Source organism: Antedon bifida, chromosome 6, assembly GCF_963402885.1.
Source record: "Antedon bifida chromosome 6, ecAntBifi1.1, whole genome shotgun sequence".
NCBI classification, from domain to species: Eukaryota; Metazoa; Echinodermata; class Crinoidea; order Comatulida; family Antedonidae; genus Antedon; species Antedon bifida.
The window spans coordinates 9,711,712-9,735,577 of record NC_136231.1 but is presented as its reverse complement, the minus strand read 5'-3'; the positions used below and the strand labels follow the sequence as shown (position 1 = coordinate 9,735,577).

At 29.5% G+C, this 23,866-nt stretch overlaps 2 protein-coding genes across 2 annotated transcripts in view; one reads left to right on the top strand and one right to left on the bottom strand.

The window, feature by feature from the left end:
• The window catches only part of LOC144845336 (uncharacterized), a 96,149-nt gene that overhangs the window by 36,874 nt on the left and 35,409 nt on the right, over nucleotides 1–23,866 (top strand). The window lies entirely within an intron of this gene.
• On the bottom strand, nucleotides 19,260–23,641 carry LOC144845334 (uncharacterized). Its single transcript, XM_078702601.1, has 5 exons — nucleotides 23,509–23,641; nucleotides 22,168–22,319; nucleotides 21,090–21,265; nucleotides 20,523–20,847; nucleotides 19,260–20,355 (listed from the first exon to the last, which is right to left on the bottom strand). Exons 2-5 carry the CDS (start codon nucleotides 22,316–22,318, stop codon nucleotides 19,988–19,990), a joined length of 1,020 nt encoding a protein of 339 aa, XP_078558727.1. The 5' UTR covers nucleotide 22,319; nucleotides 23,509–23,641; the 3' UTR covers nucleotides 19,260–19,987.

Here is a 23,866-nt window from a genome sequence, read left to right as displayed (position 1 = left end):
TAAAATAACAATTTGAAAATGTTGCCTTAGTTCGTATTATGTTACAATTATAAATAAAAACTGCAACAGCAATTGAAACATTATAGACAAATACACATTTACTCAACACCACAATGTACAAATTGATAAAGTTTACAACATATGTTTGTTCACGGTCGATAAAGTTTATTTTATTTAGGTCGGGTTCCTTAAGCATTTGCGCATTATAGACGAGTTATAGAAATCTTTTACTGAGTGTACTAGAGATTTGCTAATTGTGGTATGTAGTGGAAGAACATGGTTAGGCCTAACATGAATTTTCTAAAACATTTTGAGTTACTCCGTGTAAGCCCAGGAATAAATCTATTCGGGGTTTTGAAACTTTAGGCCTACTTTATAATTACAAACAAAATCTATTTACTTAGCCTAAAAGACTGTAATTTAAAGCAAAAAAGGGTCAAATTGGCTGCCAGCCAATGGATTTTTATTTAACCATTTAATATGTTATTTTATAAGTGAAAACATTGTGAACTTTATTAAAACTACAAAATAACCTATTTAAAGTCTGATTTAATTATATAAATACAATTACAATACACATTTAACAATACTAGCTATTCACTTAAAAAATTGTTTAACTCAAGGAAGTCAATGGGGTTGGTTGATTTAATCGTTTATTTTATAAGTGAAGACATTATTGTTTTTATTTTTTATACGGAAATTATTGATAACATTATTCACACTACAAAATGGCATATTAAAAGTCTTTTTTTTATTATTAATCTTTATGTTTTTGGGGGACAATACATCTTTAATGCGCAACTTTAATATTATTATGAGCTATACAATTATTATTATGATTATTATTATGTTGCATTCTGAACACCAAGTTCATTAATAAAAAGAAAAAAAGTTAAATGTGTGGTAGTATGCGCTATGTTTACATTTTAATTTTGAAATTACGCGCACGAAGTATTTGGTATTATGTACTTTGTTTTGCATAATCATGCTAAAACGCCACCGCATGACTGTTCAGCAGTCCGTACCAACCCTATTTTTGTACAAGTCCAGGTATAACAGAATGTATTTCATTACTATAATTCATAAGCACGTTTTGAGAATTTCGATCGCTGATACAACCCATACATTACCGTATGTTGCAAACTATGACGATCGATTTCTACTTAAGAGTATAAACCATAAGAAATACATAATTTAAACAATGAAAGCCTAGGATATTTAATGTACATCAACGATATTATCCTCTACTTCTGTTACCTTTTCTGACACGAAGGTCTTCTGGTTAAAGACATGTGACCATTAGTGGATAAATAGAATTCGGATTAGGTTACAATCTCGTCAATAAGCGAGATGCGAAAACGCTTAACCATCTATTATAAATAATATTCGGACAAATAGTGTCGGATACATATTTCCTCTCAATATAATCAATATACGTACAAAAGCCGGGCCAATTTGTGCTTTTGAATTAAATTAAATGGCTAAATCGGACGCAACTGCGATAGAATATGAGATCGTTATATAACAATAATAATTGTTGTAAGTCTTCTGGCTAATGAGCCTTTTTATGATTTATTGAAAACTCAACATTATTAATGAAGAATGAATTTTATTTATTTTTTCTATTTTGTCCAAGTCAGTAACCTTAAACATATTCAGTAACATTTGTAATGAAAAATGTAGTGATAAATAATTTAATTAAAAAGAAATGATATGGGACAAACCACATACACAGACATTTTAAATTCGTTTCGTTTCGTTTATTAAACAATTCTCTACACATACAAAAAAATACAAGATGTTACATAGTAAAAAGCATGTGTAGAAGGAGGAAGCCTAGATAAGTTTTTTGTTACAAACAAATAAACTTTAAGCCTAGACTCCCTGCAGTAACAAACAAAATAACAATAGTTGGGACAAATGAAAAACCATATATACCAATATAAAAAAAACCCCTAAAAGAAAAAAGCGAAACACCGGACAGACAAGGACTTAAATCAGTCGAGCTCATAAAAAGACATTAAAAAACCATTAGTAAAGAAAGATTTACCAGCATTTTAATTATTTATGAATTAATCGTCATATGCAGTGATCAGTGCTTGTTTAAGATTTTGTTTGAAACTAGTAATTGATGGTTTGTTAACGAGAGAGAAAGGTAGTGAGTGCCATAATTTGGGACAACAGTATAGAATTGAGTGACGTCTCAGATTTGAAATAGTTAATAAAGAAGAAGTATAGGTTTGGGCGAATCTTGTATTGTGACTATGATAGAAAAATAGAGAAGCGATTTGGGAAGGCAAGGAACTCTGATGTAAGCGGAACATAAAGAGGCAAATTTGAAGTTTGTTAAGGTCGTAAACTAGTAAATTAGCATTCATTCCATTATCAAAATGTTGTTAACAAGAACTTATATTTCTTTTTTTTCTTGTTTTAGCAACCGTACAAATGCAATGTACCTTGTTGCATTTATTTGCAAAGAAAATTTAATATTTGAAACATATATGTCTAAATGTTACGAATGGAAATTTTACATTTGTTAACATTTTATTGGAATCGTTCACAATTATGGTGTTTTTACCTTTAGGCCTATAAGTAGGTGGCCTTTGCAGGTATGAAAGTACTTCATGTTACAATTTTGAAATCATCACAATTGTATCATAAACTGGCAGTATTTGAAAATCATATTTGAATTGAAATTCAATAACCAAGTGCCTTTGTATTGTATATTTGAACAATAAAAAGCAATGGATTGAGATAACAGTGGAGTTCCAAGGTAAGTCGATCATTTTTTTAACTAGGAAATCCTACATCTGGTGATATTCACTAAGGATTATTTCTATTGGCGCCGTAGTCGCAACAAGATCTCTGTGACAATCTTATGAAATGGGCCAATCGATTCTACCTCAAATATCACAGCAACATGTGGCCTAGAAAGCCACCACCTAAACTTTCCCGAGCTACTTAATGAGCAAAGGCTCTCCTCTCGGGTGCTATCAGCGTTGATAGAGGATCTATTTAGTATCTGAACAATCACATTGAACAGAACAGCCGATGGCGGTTATGAAATTGGAGAAATTGCATTTAATTATATCGATTATGATATTGTTCTAATACTAACTGAGTTGTGTTTTGTTATAGATACTCAGTGCTAAAATGCCGTTCATCGGAGCGTAAAGAGCGATTTGTTGAGATGAATCAACAATCTAAAATTAAGCAGTTACGTTTGGCCATTGTGAGAACTCTTTTAAGCCATGCTTATATTCGATTTGGTAAAGAGAAACACTTTCTGAAATCGAAACTATATCTGAATAAATGTAGCGTTTCAAGAAATAATAGACAGCGTCTGTAATTAAGAAGGGAAATCTAAAAGAATTTAGTTGACAGTTAAATAGAAAAGATTAAACTGCATTGACGATATCGATTTTCCAACTTTCTCATGAATATAAGTAATGAATAAGAAACCGTTCTAATGCAATATTCGTTGTTGCTGCAAAAAAACTAATGGAAATGAAACTGTATTAATTTTTTTTTTTCAATAAAATGACATATTCAACAACAGCATTTAAAACAATTATTTTTTAAGATAGATAGATCCTACTAACTGTATCACATTGGATAGGTTAACCATTCTATAATACGAACAGATGACCTACAAATGAAAAGTAAAGTGAAATTATACCTTTCGTAATATCAAGGTCATTTAGTAAAAATATATTTTAGAAAGGAAACAAAAGTGTGAAATTTAGATGTGATTGGAAACACCTGCACCCGTTCGAATTGTGTGGAAAATACTCAGATCAACCTAATAATGTGGGAACTATCCAAAGTCAACAAGTAAACAATTCATAGTTCATGAGTATCACTTACCAAATCAATGTCTGCGTTAAAGAATGATATACCCATAAATGGAACAAAATTGGGCCAGTCCTGTTATATTTATACTCTCCGTATGCTCCAAACTGAGCCAGAAGTCGCGTTTTGCCATTACACAATTTAAAACTAATAAACTACTTTTCAAAGATTTTTTTGTAACACATAAAAGAAAGCCATCAAACTATTGGCGATTTTCATGTTTATCATCTACTGTATTTGTAAAAGTACTGAGATATTTTCTATAATGGTAATTTTGATTTCATTTGATGAAATTATGATACGCGATAAGTGACCTATCGGAAAGGTTTACCCAGACGTGTGGCTGTGTAAACGATACATGATTGGTACACGCGATGTAAACGAGTTAAATTCTGTAATTGTAACTCGTTGCCGCGTGTTGCTGCACAGTTGTAATAATGTTGTATAGAGAAGTATACAACGTTTCTATGTAACCCAATATGCATGCGTTTGAATAGGATAACCAATTGGACACAAGTTCTCATTAAGAACTGGTGAACAAAATAACAACTTCATATAATACATTGTGTTGATTGTAACAAATATATTACGTATGGTGTGTAGTTTGCAACTAAGTATCAACACAACAATAGTGTAATGGAGCTGAGAATAACTGGAGTGGAATAGGAAAAGAAAGATTCTTTGTAGTATCTTTGTAAGTCTAGTGACTTGTGAACACTTTTTATTGTAAGCGATCTGCTTTATTTTCTAAGCCCGGGAAAATCGTGGATTATCATTTTTTTAAATCACGATACAATAGGATCTCTGTGAATATTTAAAAAAAAGATTATTTCCCAATTGGACTATAATTTCTTTCTTATATCTTTTGAGGGGGTCAAACAAATTAACGTGTTTCACCTCTAAATTCTCCTTGGCTCTCTGCACTGCATTTCTGCATGTTAATAACATTATTTGAATACACATTTATAATTGTATAGGGATCTTTACTGTACTTACTTACTTGGTAACTGGTAACTGTATTCGTTATTTTTAATTCTACATTTTTCTCTTTAGCTTTTCCGTAATTAGCTTATTCGGGGTTAAAAATGTTCACGATTCTATTTATGCTGATGGGTTCTTTTTTTATGAATCATATAATAAGTAAAGTAAACCAAGACAGCCTACTTGAGTTTTAAACGTACGTGTATACATTTTATTATTATTTTATTTCGAACGCATCCAACAGCGAGCAACTCGCCAATTACGGATGGATAAACTATATTATCATGCTTATAAACTAAATCTCATTTGAGGTTTAGGGAGTGGAGTTGAAAGAGTCAACAACCCTGGCACTAGGTCAGGATTGAACCCTGGACCTTGTAATTGGAAGGCAATCACGTTAACCACCAAGCTAACGTTACTCTTCGTTATCTTGTATTTTACTAACATTAGGCCTACTCTGCAGAAAATATTGGCAAGAACGAAATTTGTTAATGGACAGAAATAGTCTAGACACAAATAAAACTGTTTTTTTTCGTTTGTCCAGGGTGGTGGTTTAGTTACATAGTCTGTGATCATAATTACATGACGATTAGTGATGTTGATAATAACAGCAACATTTTGATACCGCAATATCTAAAATGAATTCATTAATATAACTCAATTTTATCTTCGGTTACTTAACAAAACGCGTAATATAACCAATCACAAGTTATTAATCGCAAAAGCAATAATCTGTAATCATATTAAAACGTTTCTTCTGCAATCTAATCAGACCTGCTTTCATAAATCCGATCTGTTGCTTATTCCCGTCTTTTGAATAATTTCCACAAGTTGCTATCAGATTTCTATTCTATAAAACGTTTTTGGGGAAATGAAGAAATGTGATAAGTCAGTAGTTATTGAGCGTTTCTCGGCGACGGATGCCATCGTTTCAGTTGCATAAAAGGTGCCGCGATCCGTGTAATTGCGATGTTTTAAGTTATTGTTATCACTAATTGCAATATATAAGTATACACAGACAAAAGTCAGCGTACAAAATTCAAGAGAGTCAACTCAGAAGATATTTCTTGACATATGTTACTAGCAACTATAATGAAAATGGTTTACCTTATAAAATAAATATATCGAAAAGTCAGTATTCGATAATGATCTACATACAGTAGTATAGTTATAGGCCTAATATACAGAAAAGTCAGTATTCAATAATGATCTACATACTGTAGTATTATAGTTATCATATACAAACTCCAAACAAAGTAATATACGCAATCGTGATGGAATTTACTATTTTTGACATCAGGAATGAAATGTCCATACAATTAACCAATACTTATTAATAACTTATTTTGAATCTTTTTAAGTAAGTAAGTATAGGCCTATATGTATTTCTTGCGTTTTCTTTCTCCATACTTCTCATTTTTTACGTATGGAATTTCTTCAATTTGCATTTTCTGGGTGCATATAATTTTGGTTAATACGAAATGTATTAATAAATAAGATTTTTGAAAAGAAAAGAGATCAGTTGTAGGAAAACATTTTATGTTTTCCTAAAATACTGTTAACCATTGTAGTTGTTACGCTGGCGGCGCCCTTTAATGTTATCAAAAGTATAATCAATGTATTTACATTGTCCTTTAGATGCGTTGCACTAAGTTTAAAATTAAGATCAATGTTTGCATTAATCTGTAATTTTAATCATCATTTAATTGCTTTAGTTGAGTCTATTCATTGTGTTCGAATTACCAATCATAGCTCAAACAATTCTTAGTTCATAATCAAACTCCTCTCTTTGATGTACGTTAGCAAGTCATATCCATGACAGTTTTAGGTTACGGACAAATAACCTTTGCTAATATCATAATTATCCTTGACTATCAAACATAACCCCATTTCATTGTCGACAATTATCCATACTATAATACAGAGCATCACTTTCATATCCGGAATCACATTGATTAGAGAGTAGTTGTTTTCTGTTATTATCACTCAAATACTTGTTGAATGAGATTTAAATTAAGTTTAACACAGTTAACTTCGTATCAAGCTATAATATTACTACTGTGATATCACCGCTATGAAAACGTTCAGTATTCCCAACAAACTTATGATACATAGTATCATTTAGTACGATTACTACAGTATAGTGGTTTCGTTTTGACTGTGTTCCAAATTTTGTTCCAGAATTTGATTTTTATCGATGGAAACGCTTTGGAGCGTCTCAGTCTCGAGTGGATCGAAAGATATTGACAGAAAATCCTCCCTCTATTGTTAACAGTTGAAATCTTTTATACGTGATCAGTGAAGGTTTAAACATGATGTACCGACATCAGTCATATTAAATGACTTTATTAAAAAATCTAACCCAATTGTTTGCTAATAACTGATTGCAGACAAACAGTTCAACAATTATAACACATGTCACAGTCTGGACAGGTTTACATGTATTCACAAAAAATGGAAGCAAAGAGGGGATTATTTACAAAATCTCATATCGAAATATCTGTGTCAATCAATATGATAGTCATATGGAACACATATTGATCTCAGTGAATGATATATGTTGACTTATATTTTCAATTGTTTCGTATGTAATATAAAGATTATGCCTACATACATAGACCATGGAGGTATACCTCCATAAAAGGAAATTGAGCTCGCACCGCCAAGATAGAAACTCGTAACAGTCTGTTGATCTTATGTCTGGCTGCGTGGAACTGAGCGTGTCGCATAAGCCCTTTGATCTCCGGAGCTCAGTTTCGTTCTGTTAGATTGCCTTGCATAGACTTTATAAAAGTCAGTAGGCCTAATGATGATGATAATGAACGCTTGATATTATTATTATAATTTTCCTTCATTTGTCTTATTATTATTATTATTGGACATGCCTGCTTTTAGAAAAGTTGGAGTTATTTTACCAATTTTCAACTGATACTGACAGTTCTCGACAGCCGGCAACATAATCTTCTATTTACTTATTTCACATCATCTTCAAAAACATTAATAGCCGTCAAACACAAACAAAAGAGCGTACACATAATAATAATAATATCAAAATGGCCGTTTTCTCCTTATAGTGACAACTGATAATTCTGATACTGCACCATAGTTTAATAATAATAATAATAATAATAATAATAATAATAATAATAATAATAATAATAATAATAATAATAATAATAATAATAATAATAATAATAATAATAATAATAATAATAATAATAATAATAATAATAATAATAATAATAATAATAATAATAATAATAATAATAATAATAATAATAATAATAATAATAATAATAATAATAATAATAATAATAATAATAATAATAATAATAATAATAATAATAATAATAATAATAATAATAATAATAATAATAATAATAATAATAATAATAATAATAATAATAATAATAATAATAATAATAATAATAATAATAATAATAATAATAATAATAATAATAATAATAATAATAATAATAATAATAATAATAATAATAATAATAATAATAATAATAATAATAATAATAATAATAATAATAATAATAATAATAATAATAATAATAATAATAATAATAATAATAATAATAATAATAATAATAATAATAATAATAATAATAATAATAATAATAATAATAATAATAATAATAATAATAATAATAATAATAATAATAATAATAATAATAATAATAATAATAATAATAATAATAATAATAATAATAATAATAATAATAATAATAATAATAATAATAATAATAATAATAATAATAATAATAATAATAATAATAATAATAATAATAATAATAATAATAATAATAAATATCCGCATGTTTCTATGTCTTTGATTGAAATAGTAATTTTCTTTTACGTATTTTCTTTTATCGAATATTCTGTGAAAATCGGATTTGGTGTTATGTTTCACTGGCTATCCAGATTCGAACGTCAAGTATGACAACGAAGCGATGATTGTAATTTGTGAAAATATAAAGTTTGATTATCAACTTGTTAGAGACAGGTTTAATAATAGAAAACAAGAGGTAGTCGATTGAGCCGATAGGCCTATTATGATGAATCGATGGAAGAAGAATAATTAACAAAAGGCTTTATTATTTAAGTCAATCCATGCCAGATTTCATTTAAGTTAGTAAGTAAGGTGTAAGTAATCGACAGATACCTTGCAAACGTTTGTAATTTTTACAAAAAGAGAGCTTATTCATTTTCGACATTCGAAATTTTCAATCACAATGACCCTGGGTTCCTTGAGAGTTGCAGTCAAATTCACAATGCTAACATTGAAATAAATGCATCATTTGTTTATGATAGATACACTTTCGATCTGATCTTTTTATTAAATTTGTATGTCCTCCAAATACATGAAAAATGAAGATTAATAAAATTTAATTAATTAATTTAATCACTTCCGTTGGGGAAAAAGGGCGAAAAAACGAATGTTTTCACTCATAAAATGACTAAATAAATCGTTAAGATGTATTCCCCCCCCCCCCCCCCAAACCCTGAAAAATTAAGATTACTAAAAAATGTGAATAGACCATTTCGCAGTTTTAATAAAGATAATCACTTCCGTAGAAACAAAATTTAAAAAAATAATGTTTTCACTTGAATAAAAGGTTAAATTCAACTAAAAAGCCATTGGCTGGTAGACAATGTTTTTTTGCTTTAAACTATATATTTTTCAGGTAAATCATACTTTTTTTAAGATCCAATTTTTGGTCAAAATGAATAATAATTATGTGACATTAAAATGACATATTCAGAGGGACAATTATCTTTAATTACCATGATCAGATTCATCAAACGTGCTTAGAGAAAAAATCATCTTAACTTTGTTTATATAAGTCAATGATTTATTGATTTTCAAAATAAACCCAATAAATAGGTACATCATCTTTCTTAAATAGGATGATGAATTTTTGTTTAAGTCAGTTTTTAAAATAACTTAATCAAATTGTTTTCATCATATATTTCTTTTTGAAATCTTGATGACAAAGTTTATTCTTCAACCTTTTAAGTATAAGCACTTTTTGACTAAAGTATTTTGAATTAAGCAAAAAGAGTGATAAATAAGCCAAATATTTTCAATTATACAACAAACTAGATGAGTGTGCAATTAATGGCCAATGATTAAACAGATACATTACCAATGGTGTTGTCTAATAGATGTAAAACATTTTTGTTGCATACCAGTATTATTTGGCGGCTTTCTTCTTTAGGAGGTTTATAGTGGATTCGATTACAAATCACAATTACATAATTATTTCATTCCACAAAATCTTTATGAAATATTTTAAATCTAAAAATAAATCTTTATGACGCAGGTCTTAGAATATTTATTAAGTATAAGGAATAGATAAAACAACTCAAAAAATCTTAATCAGACAATCTAGGTTTACTCTAGTTCACGACCTGTTTCTCAATTTGTCTGCCCTATATAATTATAGTTCATTACACTACCGGTATGGCATACAATAATAGCCCACGTAACCACCCAACAATATACATTTTAAGCAAGCCGGTGGCTCTTTTGACGTTCAACGTTCAAATCCGCTTATTTTCACAGGTTTCTATAGAATAAACTAAAATACACAAAACCTTTTTATCAATCGTATTAACAGGTGGTGATTTTTAAAGAGTACATCGACATATATCATGATTTTAAAAAATTGTGTATCCATAGTAACTATCTAATTGTTAAGCTATTTTTTTAAAGAGATATTTCTTATAATAAGATGAAAACGTTTTGATCTATTTTATACATTACTATTTATCTTATCTTGCCATATGTCATCCTATATGATAATTTATACATTAAATAATAGCCTATATCATACTAATTGGTCCACTAGCATTATTTAATTGAATGCTAGTTTATGTTTTAGTTGTAATGCATCACTGGGGGTCAACCACCACCCGTTCACTACATATCTTCTATAATTTTACTATTATATTGTACTTATTTCGTTTTAGGGTTACTGACTTTGCACTTAGAAATTTAGCTTACAGTCGCTTGAATGACAATGTGTAATAAGCTTTATGAAACTGGATAATACGAGAGTTATTGAGGTACAAACCCATACCTTAAGGTATTGAATCTATGATTAGTCATACCTTTATTACCTGTGGCATATCAACATAATTATTAGAATTAAATACGCGTTTATTGGATGGAGTATTACACGAATTACGAAATAGGATTATATTTTAGCGCAATTCAATAGAAACATTTTTCGAAACAGCAAGTGTTCCTCGTCAATTCTATTGTACAATATTTGATTTGTCGATGTGTTTATTCAGTTTTGTGATTTAATGCTTTATAGTATAGTATTATATTGTATGAATTCCAATTGGGAAAAATTCAAATATTAAGTTTACTTAATAAAATGTCGGTGAACTGGTATTTATCATTTTCCCGAAACAACATGTGTCCATGGCTAGTTATATTACTAAGGTAATTTCTTTTTCTATTGTTTTTTTCTCTGCACTTCCCGAGAAAGAATTAATTTCAACTATGTTTACAAAAGATTGAACTTAACTTCGCAAGCTTTCACACCGTCCTTCTGGTCATTAAGATCATCTATGCAAAATAAATTTAATGTTTCAAAACATTTCGTCTTCTCGTCTTTGGAATGATCTGCCACAAGCTATTAAAGAGGCAACATCAAGTGATATTTAGAAAGTACCATCTTTTTACATCCTATTTTTGGTAGGATAGGATAAGTTGTCGGTATTCCGTCATTTTGTTCGAAACAGCAAGTGTTTAATTCCTTTCTTTGTGAATGTGTTTATTGGTTTATGATAAAAATCGTCGGTAAGTGATTTGATTTGATTTGGTAAGATTTATTTATATTAAGTTTGATCAATCACTTTATTCACATGAATCATACATATAAAAACAATGATTTTTGAAAATTGTTTGAAAAAGAAAGTAACATTTCAAAATTGAAAAATAAAAAATAAAAGTATGAAATGAAACATGTGAAGGGGCAGTACTGTAAGCGAATAGCTTGAGGCGTACAGCCCATGTTATAGTAAGAATTTAACCAATAGAACATAATATAATAACAATTAAAATACAAAATTTGACATCGATTCGAAGATGTCATATTTACTAACCCAAGTACATAATTTTTTCAAATATACTTCAATTCACCCTTTACTGCCACCTCGCGTCCTCTGGTATTGTTTGTGATTTGTATACCACAGTCCCTTTAACGAATCAAATGTGTTAAGTCTAGAATATTATTGGATTCGTATTGCTATAATCCTCCTATTAAAGTAATACAATAACGATTTGTCTAACGGCCTAATATACTGGACCGTGCTTTAGGCAAGAAAGATAACCCATATTCTTATGAAGAAATGCGATTTGTTGACAAAAGAATTGAAAAGGCAGAAAATTAGTCTAACCAAGGCATAACAAGAAATTGACATGTCCTTAAATAACCCTTATTGATCTGCTACCAGTTTAAACTATGTATAGAAACAACTTATTGCTGTTAAATTGAAGAATAACATTTGCCTAAAGTCGAAATAGATTTGATTTTAATTTGACGTTGCAAACGTAATTAAAGAAATGACAAAAATTAGACCCGTCGTTCACCTTTGATCGATGTAAGACGAAGAACTGATTACAGTATGGTGTCAATACAACACGACAGATTTGCTGAGACCTCGGCTTCCAATCTCTAAAAGTCACTTGTTGGTGTTGCAGATAGCGTAGAGTAGTGAGTTGCTTAAATTAAGTCATATTTTCAAAAGTTACCAAATGTTCATCATTGAACAGTTTTCAAATCATTTTCTTTTTGATCGATCGTTAGAATGGCGATTTAAAAATGGAACGATTGATCGATTGACAATAGATTGATAAATAAATTAATTGAGATTGATATGTATATCCTCCAGTACACATTATGCATTATCATGTACTGATAGTGTCTATAAATAATACCACATAGGCCTATACAAAGTTTAAAATTATCACATGATGGCGATGATGACTATGAGGATGAATTTATATCGATAATCTATTATTGTTGTTGTCAAAAAATAAATACCAACTCTATTTGGTTAACAGGGATACAATAAGTCCAAAGTCACGTACTGCATATGTAAGTATGCATAAATTAAGTAAATTTAATCGTAATAAAAAGTACAGCATAAGATTATTGTAGAGTATATGTATTTGTTTGAAGAGGTGTCGTGATTTGTAAATGCATTGTGGTACTGATTAATCTAATCACACTTATTATACAATTGTGGTATGAACTTAACTAAAAGGACCTACATTTTAAACCACACCGTGGTTAGGCGTAGACGTACTTTACCTATTGTTAGGCCTAAAAGTACGTTCGGATTATCGAGGTGGAACCCTTGTTTTGTTCTCAAAATAAATATATATTTAAAACAGCAATGGTCAGGTATGTGTTGGCAGTGTAAAGCAACAAAGTATCTGATTTATTTTGTATTCATTCGTTATCTTGTTATAAATGCTGCATCATTTTCTCCAATCGTTATATGAACAAAAAAAAAACTATGGCACTAACTGTACAAAGCCCACTAGATATTTGTGTTTTACGTTAGCTTTAAAATAACTATAATGGTCGTTTTAGCTTAGCTTTAAAATAACGTTGTGGTTAGCACCCTATTTTAGTACACTTTGAGGGATTTAAACCTAGCTAACCGAACAATTTCATCAAGTATCCATACCCCTGTCCAGGTCGTTCACATCAAGTGCCTTAAAGTAGGGTTTACCATAGACCCTCGGGATATTAGATTCTTCTTTCTGCTTTCATTTTAGTTTATTCACTTCTTTCAAAATTTACTCTGAAATCTTAAACAATCACAGCTTAACTGTTATGATTACACTAATGTAAGGCAAAATACAATCAAAATAAATCGTCCGTCGAATTAATAGGCTTAGTTTGCTTTGTTTCGCTATTGAAATTCTATACAAGGTTGTGCATTCAATTTAATAATTATAATTATTTTAAGCTCTAAGTTGTAATGCCTTTTATATGAAAGAAAATTTATTTTTCAACGTGTATAGTGAAATTCTTTTAAAGGAATTACAATTATCCAATATAAGCAACTCTATTAAAATTAATTCAACAGTTATATGCAATGCAAAATGAGGGGAAATAATAAGGATAGATATTGATTAAAAAATATATATAATGATTAAGATGATTTGCATTCATCCAATAAAGATAGAAACTTTGAATCAAGTTTGTTAAAAGTAAGTTTTTTACTCTGGTTAAATTTATTATGATATTATTTCATATAAGATGTCTAATTTAAAAGAGGAGCATAGCGCATGTCTACCAAGTTTTCCCTGATACACGACCGGAAGCAATAAGGATCTACAAAATAATACTAAACTTGTACGATCAAACGCTACTCACTTGACTACTCAATCCAAAATGTCAATCATACTCATAATTGGTCAATCAATCAGGTTCTAACCTAGATAAAGTGTCAATGTCTTTTATTATAATTGCTTGTCTTTATAGATGTATGATTAATTATTATAGTGAGGTATCCAAATATTTACTGTTTGCCCTTTTCCCATTAGATCAGCAAACAGACTTAGTTGGTAGTGCTTGGTCAAAGATGCATGGTCAACAGTTGGCTTAACGCTGGATTAACCCGTTAAGCTGACAGGTACAAAGATTTACATTTAAATTCAAAGTACAACATTTTACGAGAACTGAATTGATATTTGATATACAGAATGGAATCTATGTTCATGTATATAACCTCTTATGCACAATTTGTATAGGCCTAGACCGACTCGTTTCTTTAACTTACAAGAATATGCACTTAGAAAATAGAAAACGAAAGAAAGAATATGGCTGAAATAATTTGTTCATTCAGATTTTACACAATAGAAAATTCACCAGAAAATTGAAAATGTTTAAAATGGACCTTCATTGTCATTACGTATAACTCTTAACGGGACATCTTCGGTACCCAAGGTGTTAATAGGTACGGTATGTTTCCTCGATAGAGGTGTCCCAAATGAGGGGTTGTAATGTACTACTTATTTTCATGTACTGCACATAATAATGAAAAACATGAATGATATTGTTGTGTTGAAGTTGTTGCGACGACAGCGATGAGCTGACGTGTTTTAAATAGCCCGGCCATTCTCTAGTTGTTATTGGCTACGAAAATAATAATAAAAACTGACACGCCTTTGGTTATATAGAACTCTAAATGTCAAATTGTCAATGAAAGTTATGTTAATACATAACATGTTGTTGAAAGGTGAGAGTGGGTGGATAATGTAAATACCAATGACAACCAATTCTTATTCACTTGATGTATCATTACAAGGTGACGGCAGGCATAAAACATGCATTCTTTATTCTAGCTGTGTACAACACCAATGAAAAAACATAATAACAAGGGTATACAATAAGAGGTAACTATTTAAATAATTACGTTAATACAAATTTGTTATTCTTTTTTTGTGAGACCAACGTTTATTCATATAGTTTTCTTCTCATTAAAAAGTAATGTTAAAGATAAATATTTCTAACTTTTTAATTGTCTCTACTCTTACAAAAATAAGTATCACTTAACTACTGAAAGCAGCTACTTGAAGTACGGTAGTTATTATACATTATCATCCTATTTTAACTTTATGAATACTCTGTAATACTTATTTGTGTGTACATAAAATAAACGTATAGCCCGGTAGTACATCTATAAGAGAACATCCTTTGCGCAAAGATGTTTTTTTTAATGTATAAATGTTTTTTTAAATTCCAATAATTCAAAAATGCATTTTACTTTTTTTAATCCGCATGGTTTCTTAACGTCATGAGGTTCAAAGTGGTAGTGTTATGTATAATTATGAATTGTTGTCCTTCAAAATACCTTCCTTCCTTATAAATACCTGGTGATTGACCCCTTTACAAGCGACAGGAAAACATCTAAGAATTAAACAATAGCATAAGTTGAAAAAAGTACCGGTCTAATTAGTTCCTGTCTATTATCATCTTAGTAATAATCAGTGGTAATAATATTATAATCGTGGCTTGTTTGTATAGTCTTGACGCTTGATGCCTTCATAGTACACGCATATACTTCAATATAACAACACTCAATGGAATGAACCGCTAATTTTACCTGCTATAAAATTCGAATGAGTACGAGTAAAACTTTTCTTTTTTTTTCTTCAAAAAATTGTTATAACCATACAGTATACCTGTAATGCGTGTTATCCGATATAATACCCTGTCTTATTATCTTTGAAAAGATCACAAACACGAGCAACAAAATTAGCATCTATATATTGTTATAGCAGATCTTTTGTCGGATTCAAGAAAATATAATCATACGATATGAGTTAAACCCTTTATGGGACCGTTCTCAACAATGCAATGCTCACCCCGGAGACCCTACTCTCAACATCAGGTCGTTCATCGAGTCCACTGGGGACAGATGCGCTTTGTGAATAAAACCATTCTTGTTTAACCGTAAATAACTTATTATCCAACACGAACAACGGAGTTAAATTCTGAAATACGTATTAATATCTATTTAACTTCTCAAGTGAATATCTAACAATAGCCCGGGATATGTACATACTCTCTAAAATGTAACACGATATAAATTCCAGTTTTAACGCACACAACTTTTAATTCATAGGGAATTTCTGTTACCATTTCTGCTTTTCTCACATGTATTAAGACCTAAGGGTGTATAAATAAGGATGGGGTATTGTTGGTATCGTTAGTGAGAGCCCAATTCAATTTGAGCTATTGTGCTATCCAATTCTACATATGCCTCTCGATTTCCCCAAGCAAATTTATTTTATTTAATCCAATCTTAATCTTAGAGTATTAAAGTGGTAAACAGTGATGCTCTTAACGAAATATGATTGACAACTTTTAAAAATATAATTATAGGTTACAAATTACAAGTAGACATTGAAATATGGTTTCTAAGGTTAATACATTCTATTATTATAACATGTTAATATAAATTTAAATTCATGTCAACTTTATTTCATATATAGTCCATATGAAACGTATAAGTACAATAACAAAAAAGAGAAAGAAATACAAAGAATTATGTGACAACCTTCATGTTGATATATAATGCATCTCTCCACTTAAATTACATTTTGGATTCTAACAATCAATATTCATATACAGTTTAAAATTGTGTTTTTGCATTTCATAGTTCTAGAAAGAAAACTGTAAATTGAATGTTGATTAAAGTTGTCAGAATAAATCATTCTTCACTTTCAACAAAAAATGTTTAATAATAGATAATAAATAAATAATAAAATAATACACTAAGTAACATTATACCTCTAAAGTTATATTACATTTGAGTACCTATTGGTTTTAATTTTTTTAAATGACCGTCTATAAAAAGATATACTAAATAGACAAAAGAAAACTGGACAATGCTAAAATATTAGAGCAGATAAATCATAGGCCTATACAGTAATTTAAATATCTATGCAAATTAACGAATAAATGGTTTTCATTTAAATTCAGATTTTAGTTTCAGAAAGGTCGTTAACTTTAAGATTTTAAGAATGATTATTAAGTTTTGGTAAGGTTGTTGACATCAACCGTAAATATTAAAAGCAAATTCTTTCCGACAAAGTATACCTGGGATTACTAAAGAAATCGCAGAACATACGCTGAGGGGCAGTTGATCTGATTTTAGCCTAATACCCACTTGAACCCTAGTATGGCCTAAAGTTTAAGTTTACCTAATCTTGAGGAAAATTGTGTGAAGTAAAATGATGATGATAAATAATAATTAATAATAATATTTAAATTCGGCATGTTTCTCATCAATACAATCTTGCCAGGAGCAAGCAATATTCAACATTTACTTCAACAAACATTTATTTCATCAAATGCCTGAACAGAGAGGCTTAAGGTTTAACTGCTCTTGCCACAGTGTTAGCACAACAATTTATAAACAAATTAGTTAAAATTACATAATTAATGTACATTTTAGAAAGACATTTTACAGTGAAAATAAATCATTAAACAAGGATAACCTGTTAAAAACTCATCTAAATATTTTGTGTAAATATAAAATCACGTTATTTATATAATATAGTATTTAGGCTTTTGAGAATTGTTGTAAAACTGCACTGATGATGTTTTCAGAGTATAGAACACCGTTAATATTACCTGTACTCTCAAGTTTATCGTAATGTTAGTATTAGTGTAATTCAAAATTTACACCAAACTAATTAACTAAAATACAATGAATGTGTTCGTCAACGTGTGCATTTACTTCCGTTTCTTTCAGTGGGCCTAAGCGTACATCATCAGTTGTGATGTAATAGTTCTAATCACACTTTGATTTGCTTGGTCAAGGAAATGTAAACATTTTGTTACTGTACATAATATAAGGTATTTGATTTCACTACGTTTATGGTAAATATCTGGAACTTAATTACAACTGCACATGTTTGTTTCCCTTTTATAATTACTCCATAAAGTAATCGCTTGAAATTAATATATTTTCTTATTAATCATATTATATCGTTTTATTTGCATACATAGCCGATGTTTTGTTTAATAATAAGAAAGAGGCCTTAACATAAATTTAGTTTCCCGCGAATATAATACATGACGACCACAAATTGTCTATATCGTAGTCTATCAATGTCGACCTAACGATTTCCTGTGTTAGGCAACCGGCTTTTTTTTTTGGCGAAAATTTAGCCAAATAGGTATTTTGTGTGTTACATATCATATTTATTAGCATTTTTTATAGACACTTCTTTCTTTTAAATGTTTTAATCTCATAATTCGGAGTGGAGTTGTGGCTTGGTGGAGTGGAGTTGTGGCTTGGTTGTTATGATGCTTGGCTACCACTCCAAGGGTCCTGGGTTCAAGTCAGGATTTTTTCTAAGGACAAAATTACAACTCCACTCACAAAGACTTGTAATAAGACTTTGTTTATGTAGAGCATCTTGTATATATGTTTGTCTTGTGAACCTCTGAGAGTCCCTAATGATCAGCAATTGCTGGATGGATCAAAAAAAAAAAAAATTATTTGTAAATTGAAAGAAATGTTTCTTATCGTTATTCTGATTTTGAAATAAATAAATGTTTACTTGAATTGAATTGATTGATTGATTGATATTATATAGATCCTGTATCACAATATAGGCATTTATATATGAAAGAAGTTATTTACGTTGTAAAAATGTCCTAGGCCAAGACCACCATCATGCATCCAGTGCACATTAGCGGGCTATAAACACATCTTAGCTGATGTACGTTTCATGTTTTCCATTAGTTTTGAAAAGTTGTATTTCTTTATGCATTGCATTTAACAAATTTAAGTAGAACATTTAACCGTGGACATGTAGGATTAATGAATGCAATGAAAACTATAAAAAGATATTCATAGAATTGGCTGTTATAGGCCTATTTTATTTCAGTATTTACAATATTCTATACAATTTTCTACATAAAAGCAAGATTTCTTTAAAACTAGCAAGATACAAGACAGGACGTTAACAACAATCATACAAGTGTAGGCCAATAATTTCTACTGGATTTGCACTTTTTTTAATCGACCATCCCATAGTCCCAGTGTGATAACGTTAATTATACTATATTTACCCCGATAAATGTTATTAATAAACAATAAAGCACAAATGTGCACTCACACTTAAATTTGTAAACGTCGTATATAGGTAATTGGTCTAAACTTTGTATGATTTGTGTTTCCTTTTTTACTTTGAGTATTTGTGTTAACAAATTCAAAAAATACTTTTCTGTTCCGTTATTCCTGAGTTAAATTGGACTTAGAGTTTAATACTTTGGTAGTTACATAACGTTTGTATACAGTAGTAACAGTTTTATTAACACACAACTACATTCACAAAATTATCTCTAACATGATAAAGCCATATATCATTAAACCGCTTGGAATGAACATGTCTTTGGTACCTTTAAAATTATTACAATTCATTACATTTGATCAACATATTATATTTTTAACTGTATAATAAAGTATCTATATAATTATTGTCTCTTTAGAACGGATTTCAATTAAAAACCAATGAAAGCAATTCTCTTAGACTTGCTTTTAGATAATGTATACTTGAAATACGCTTTGTATTACATGAAAGAAGATGGCATTAAAGACCCATAGTGGCGCTATGCTGTCTTGCTCTTAACCTCAAACTCTCAATACTTGTATGTTGGAACTCACTAGGCAAAGACGACATGTAAGGGTGGAATGTTGTGGGAGGCACTCCGTCTTTTCCCGGTGACATTGTAGCGGGAAAGCCAGGCATGGGTGGGAGAAAAAAGCCCGGCAATGGTCGGGGGAAGCCTGGTTGCTGAGGGTGGAACATGTTACCACCAAAGAAGCTAACATTTCGGTCAGGAACTGTAAAAAAGCTGAATGGGTTCTGTCGGCATGTCGGGGAAGCTGCACTTTTGGTAGATCTTACTAATTTTGTCTTTGGTTCTTCGATGTCACTTCCAGAATCAATGTTGTTTTCTGCACAGATATAAAGAATATAACATAGATTAATTTACAGTATACATACAATATGTTTAAAATATGAATTTTTTATATAAGTTGTAGACAAATATGATTGTAAATTGTTTATTATGTAAATAATCAAATACAAAATACACAAATTGCAACCAAAATTATAAGAATACCTTGTGAAAATGGGCGTTTTCTGGTTTCATCTTGATCTTTGTTTAACTCTACACACTCCTCTTTTTCTTCAGTTTTAATAAGATCTGTCTTCATCTCATTCGATGGAAAATGTTTGTTGTCCAGAGAATTTGATGATGAAACTTCTTCTTTGATTATAGTAGCCTTAGTGTCAACATCATCTTCTCCAGCGTCGTCGCTCTCTACGTCGATATCTTCTTGAATTGGTTTATCTTCAGCGTCAGATTTGACATCTGTGGTATTTGAGTCTACGCATCGGTTACGTTGCTGTTTTCTGTACTTAGCACGTCGGTTTTTAAACCAAACCTAAACAAATGTATATAATGTTATCTTCGTTGGGCTACATACACACACATTATATTTTGTCCAATGTAAGGTAAGATACATTCTTTTTTTTAAAGCAATGTGTATTTGTTTTATTACTTTTTAAAAATAGATTTTATAAATAGAGAAAATTAATTATTATTGTCAAATAACTGAATAAATGTGTATGAATGAATGAATTATTAAAATGAGACAAATATATATTGTTAAACATTTCTTCTTACCTGAATTCTAGCTTCTGGAAGATTAGTACACATAGCTAATTTCTCCCTCATTACAACGTCTGGATAGTGCGTCTTCGTAAACGCCTTTTCCAAGGTAGAAAGCTGCTGATTCGTGAATGCTGTCCGACTTCGACGCTGCTTACGATGCGCTCCATATTTAGCTTCCAATAAAATATCTAATCAAAGAATAATATTGAAAGTGTCGAATTTAAAATACTAAGAAATAAAAAGTGCTTGAAATATCGTCTTTGTTAAATTTAATTAGTTTATATACTCGAACTTGAAGGTGTGATTGTAAGGGCAATGATCTAAAAACTTGCATTCTCATAACAAAGCCGCAAACAAGTTCATGAAAATTATTAGATCCAGCTTAGGTTGATAAAACTGCTAATGCTAAAATTCTCGCACAATAGTTGACAAACTTTCGACAATTACTTTTAAGCCCTCGAGTTTAGAGTCCTAAATAAACCAATCTTTAATACTTTTCAATGGAAATTGAGAATGTTTACCAAATAACTATGCTTGCGGCGCTATTTGTACGCAATTGTCATTCGTGTTAAGCTTGATAAAGTACCGTAGGGTATCAACGATTCAAGTTTCTTATTCAATTGATAGAAATTAAATAAAGTTTGTAGGTCATTGTGAAATTAGTGAATACACCTCTAACCAATCTTAAGTATGCTAAGACACGACATGCGTAGAGAAGTTTTTGAAATGATGTTTTAATCTTCAGTTGAGTAAGGGTAACCTGAATTTAAAGGGTATCAACCTTTCTTTTACGCGTGGACGTTTATTCAAGTGATTAACCTTCAAAGCCTTTTGGCATTTTTATAGAATTTTTATAAGCATCTAATAGTTTTCAAACCTTTTTATTCGGATTAGCAGTTTCTGTTCAATATGCTTCATTGGTTGATGTTAAAAGTAGGAATGTTGGGATATTATTCCACAGCGTTAATTAAAACTGACTTATAACTCGTTTTTTAATTGTATTTAGGCAAGCGTTAAATAAGGCATAAGCTATTATAGTGATTACGTTAAGCTGGCAGGAATCCTATAAATATTCAGGGCTTAGGCCTACCTGCAAGCCGTTCTGCTAGTGTTAAAGGCTGTCCAGAAGGATGGAAACCAGGTGGTGGCGGCGCTGGGTACGAGCCTGGGTAAAACCCGTAGATTGGATCCATAGTTCCTGGTGTAAATAACGGATGACGAACTTGACCAAAATATTGCATTCTAAAAAAAATAATATAATATATAATGATAAATTATATTTATTTTACATATTATGCTAACTTTCATGATAAAATTAATTAATTATGATTCATTAGTCGTTTTATTTAAACATTGTGAATTATATACTTTAAGCCATGATAAAAACATAAGAAATAGTACTTAATAAAGTAAAGTATTTAATAATTGTTGCTTTTTTTTTTAATGAGACATAGACCTAACGGTAATTAGTATAAAATGATTAAATATTAATTACTTTGCTATTTAAAACCTAGCAAATATAGGCTAAATTTTAAGAATTTACTATTAAGTTATAATAATTGTATCTGTAAAAAAATTAAATTTAGTTTTTTAAAATAATTATGTATTACGAAAAAATATAATATAATATAAAAAAAATTAGTAGTTGTAGAATTATTAAATTTGATATTTTAAAACTTTATAAAATGTACATTTTTGAGAATTTCCTTTTAATTTATAATAATTGTATTGGAAAACGATTAAACTTATTGCCTAAAATGTTAGGATTTTTATTTTTAAGAAGAAAGAGAAAACGGTTTAATGTTAAAACAGTAATTCCCATTATGATTTGATAAAACGTAAAGATCAATTCTTTTCAAGTTTGATTTTTTTAATAAAATTATAATTTCAAACGAAGTAATGAAGTTTAATGAAGTTTAATATTATAATGAATTGATTGAATGCAGACATTGTAAGGAAACGATATCATATCATACAGTCGGGTTATCAGTGAACAACGATAACGAACTTAAATATTACCCCAATTTTGTGTTAATGATTGTTAAATAAATCCAACTTATTTTACACAATATCATTTTTAACGATTTCAGACTATCGTTATACATTGTGACGATAAGATGATAAAATGATTTCATTAAGATTAAAATCATTTACAATAATTCATATTAAACATATACATTTTAGTAACAAACTACAAATGTAATTATGACTAAATTGTGTTTACTTAAATTAACTTTAATTTCTCTAATACTTAATACTTTAAACATAAACACCTTAACCTTTATTTTATATTTAAATTGAAAGAAAACTAATACATTTAAATTTATCACATAGTCTATTACTTTATAAAAGAAAATCAACAATTTAAATACAAGGAAAAAAACAAATATTATACAGTATTATTCATTATAATTAAAGAAAATCATCGTACCTGATATAAGTAATTCCAAAATAGAATAGAATAAAAAGCCTGTACTTTAAAAGTAGTTGAAGATTTTTAACAGATCGCACAATATTGACACAAGTTAGTTGCTAGTGTAGCCTAGTCGTGTTTAGCTAAACAACCTCTCAATAGAGAATGAGAATTTGGTTAGAAACAAGTTACTCAAATATAATAGCATTAACTTCTTAAAGTAGGCGGAGTTGAAGATTAATTACACTGTTTGATACGATTGGTCCGATTTTTACAATGGACTATTCTTGTTAATAATTGGGAGGAGCTTAGTAACAAAAGTTTTGATTATTTTTATCAAGTGAGGGCGTCCTGAGATAACTTTTTGTATTAAAAC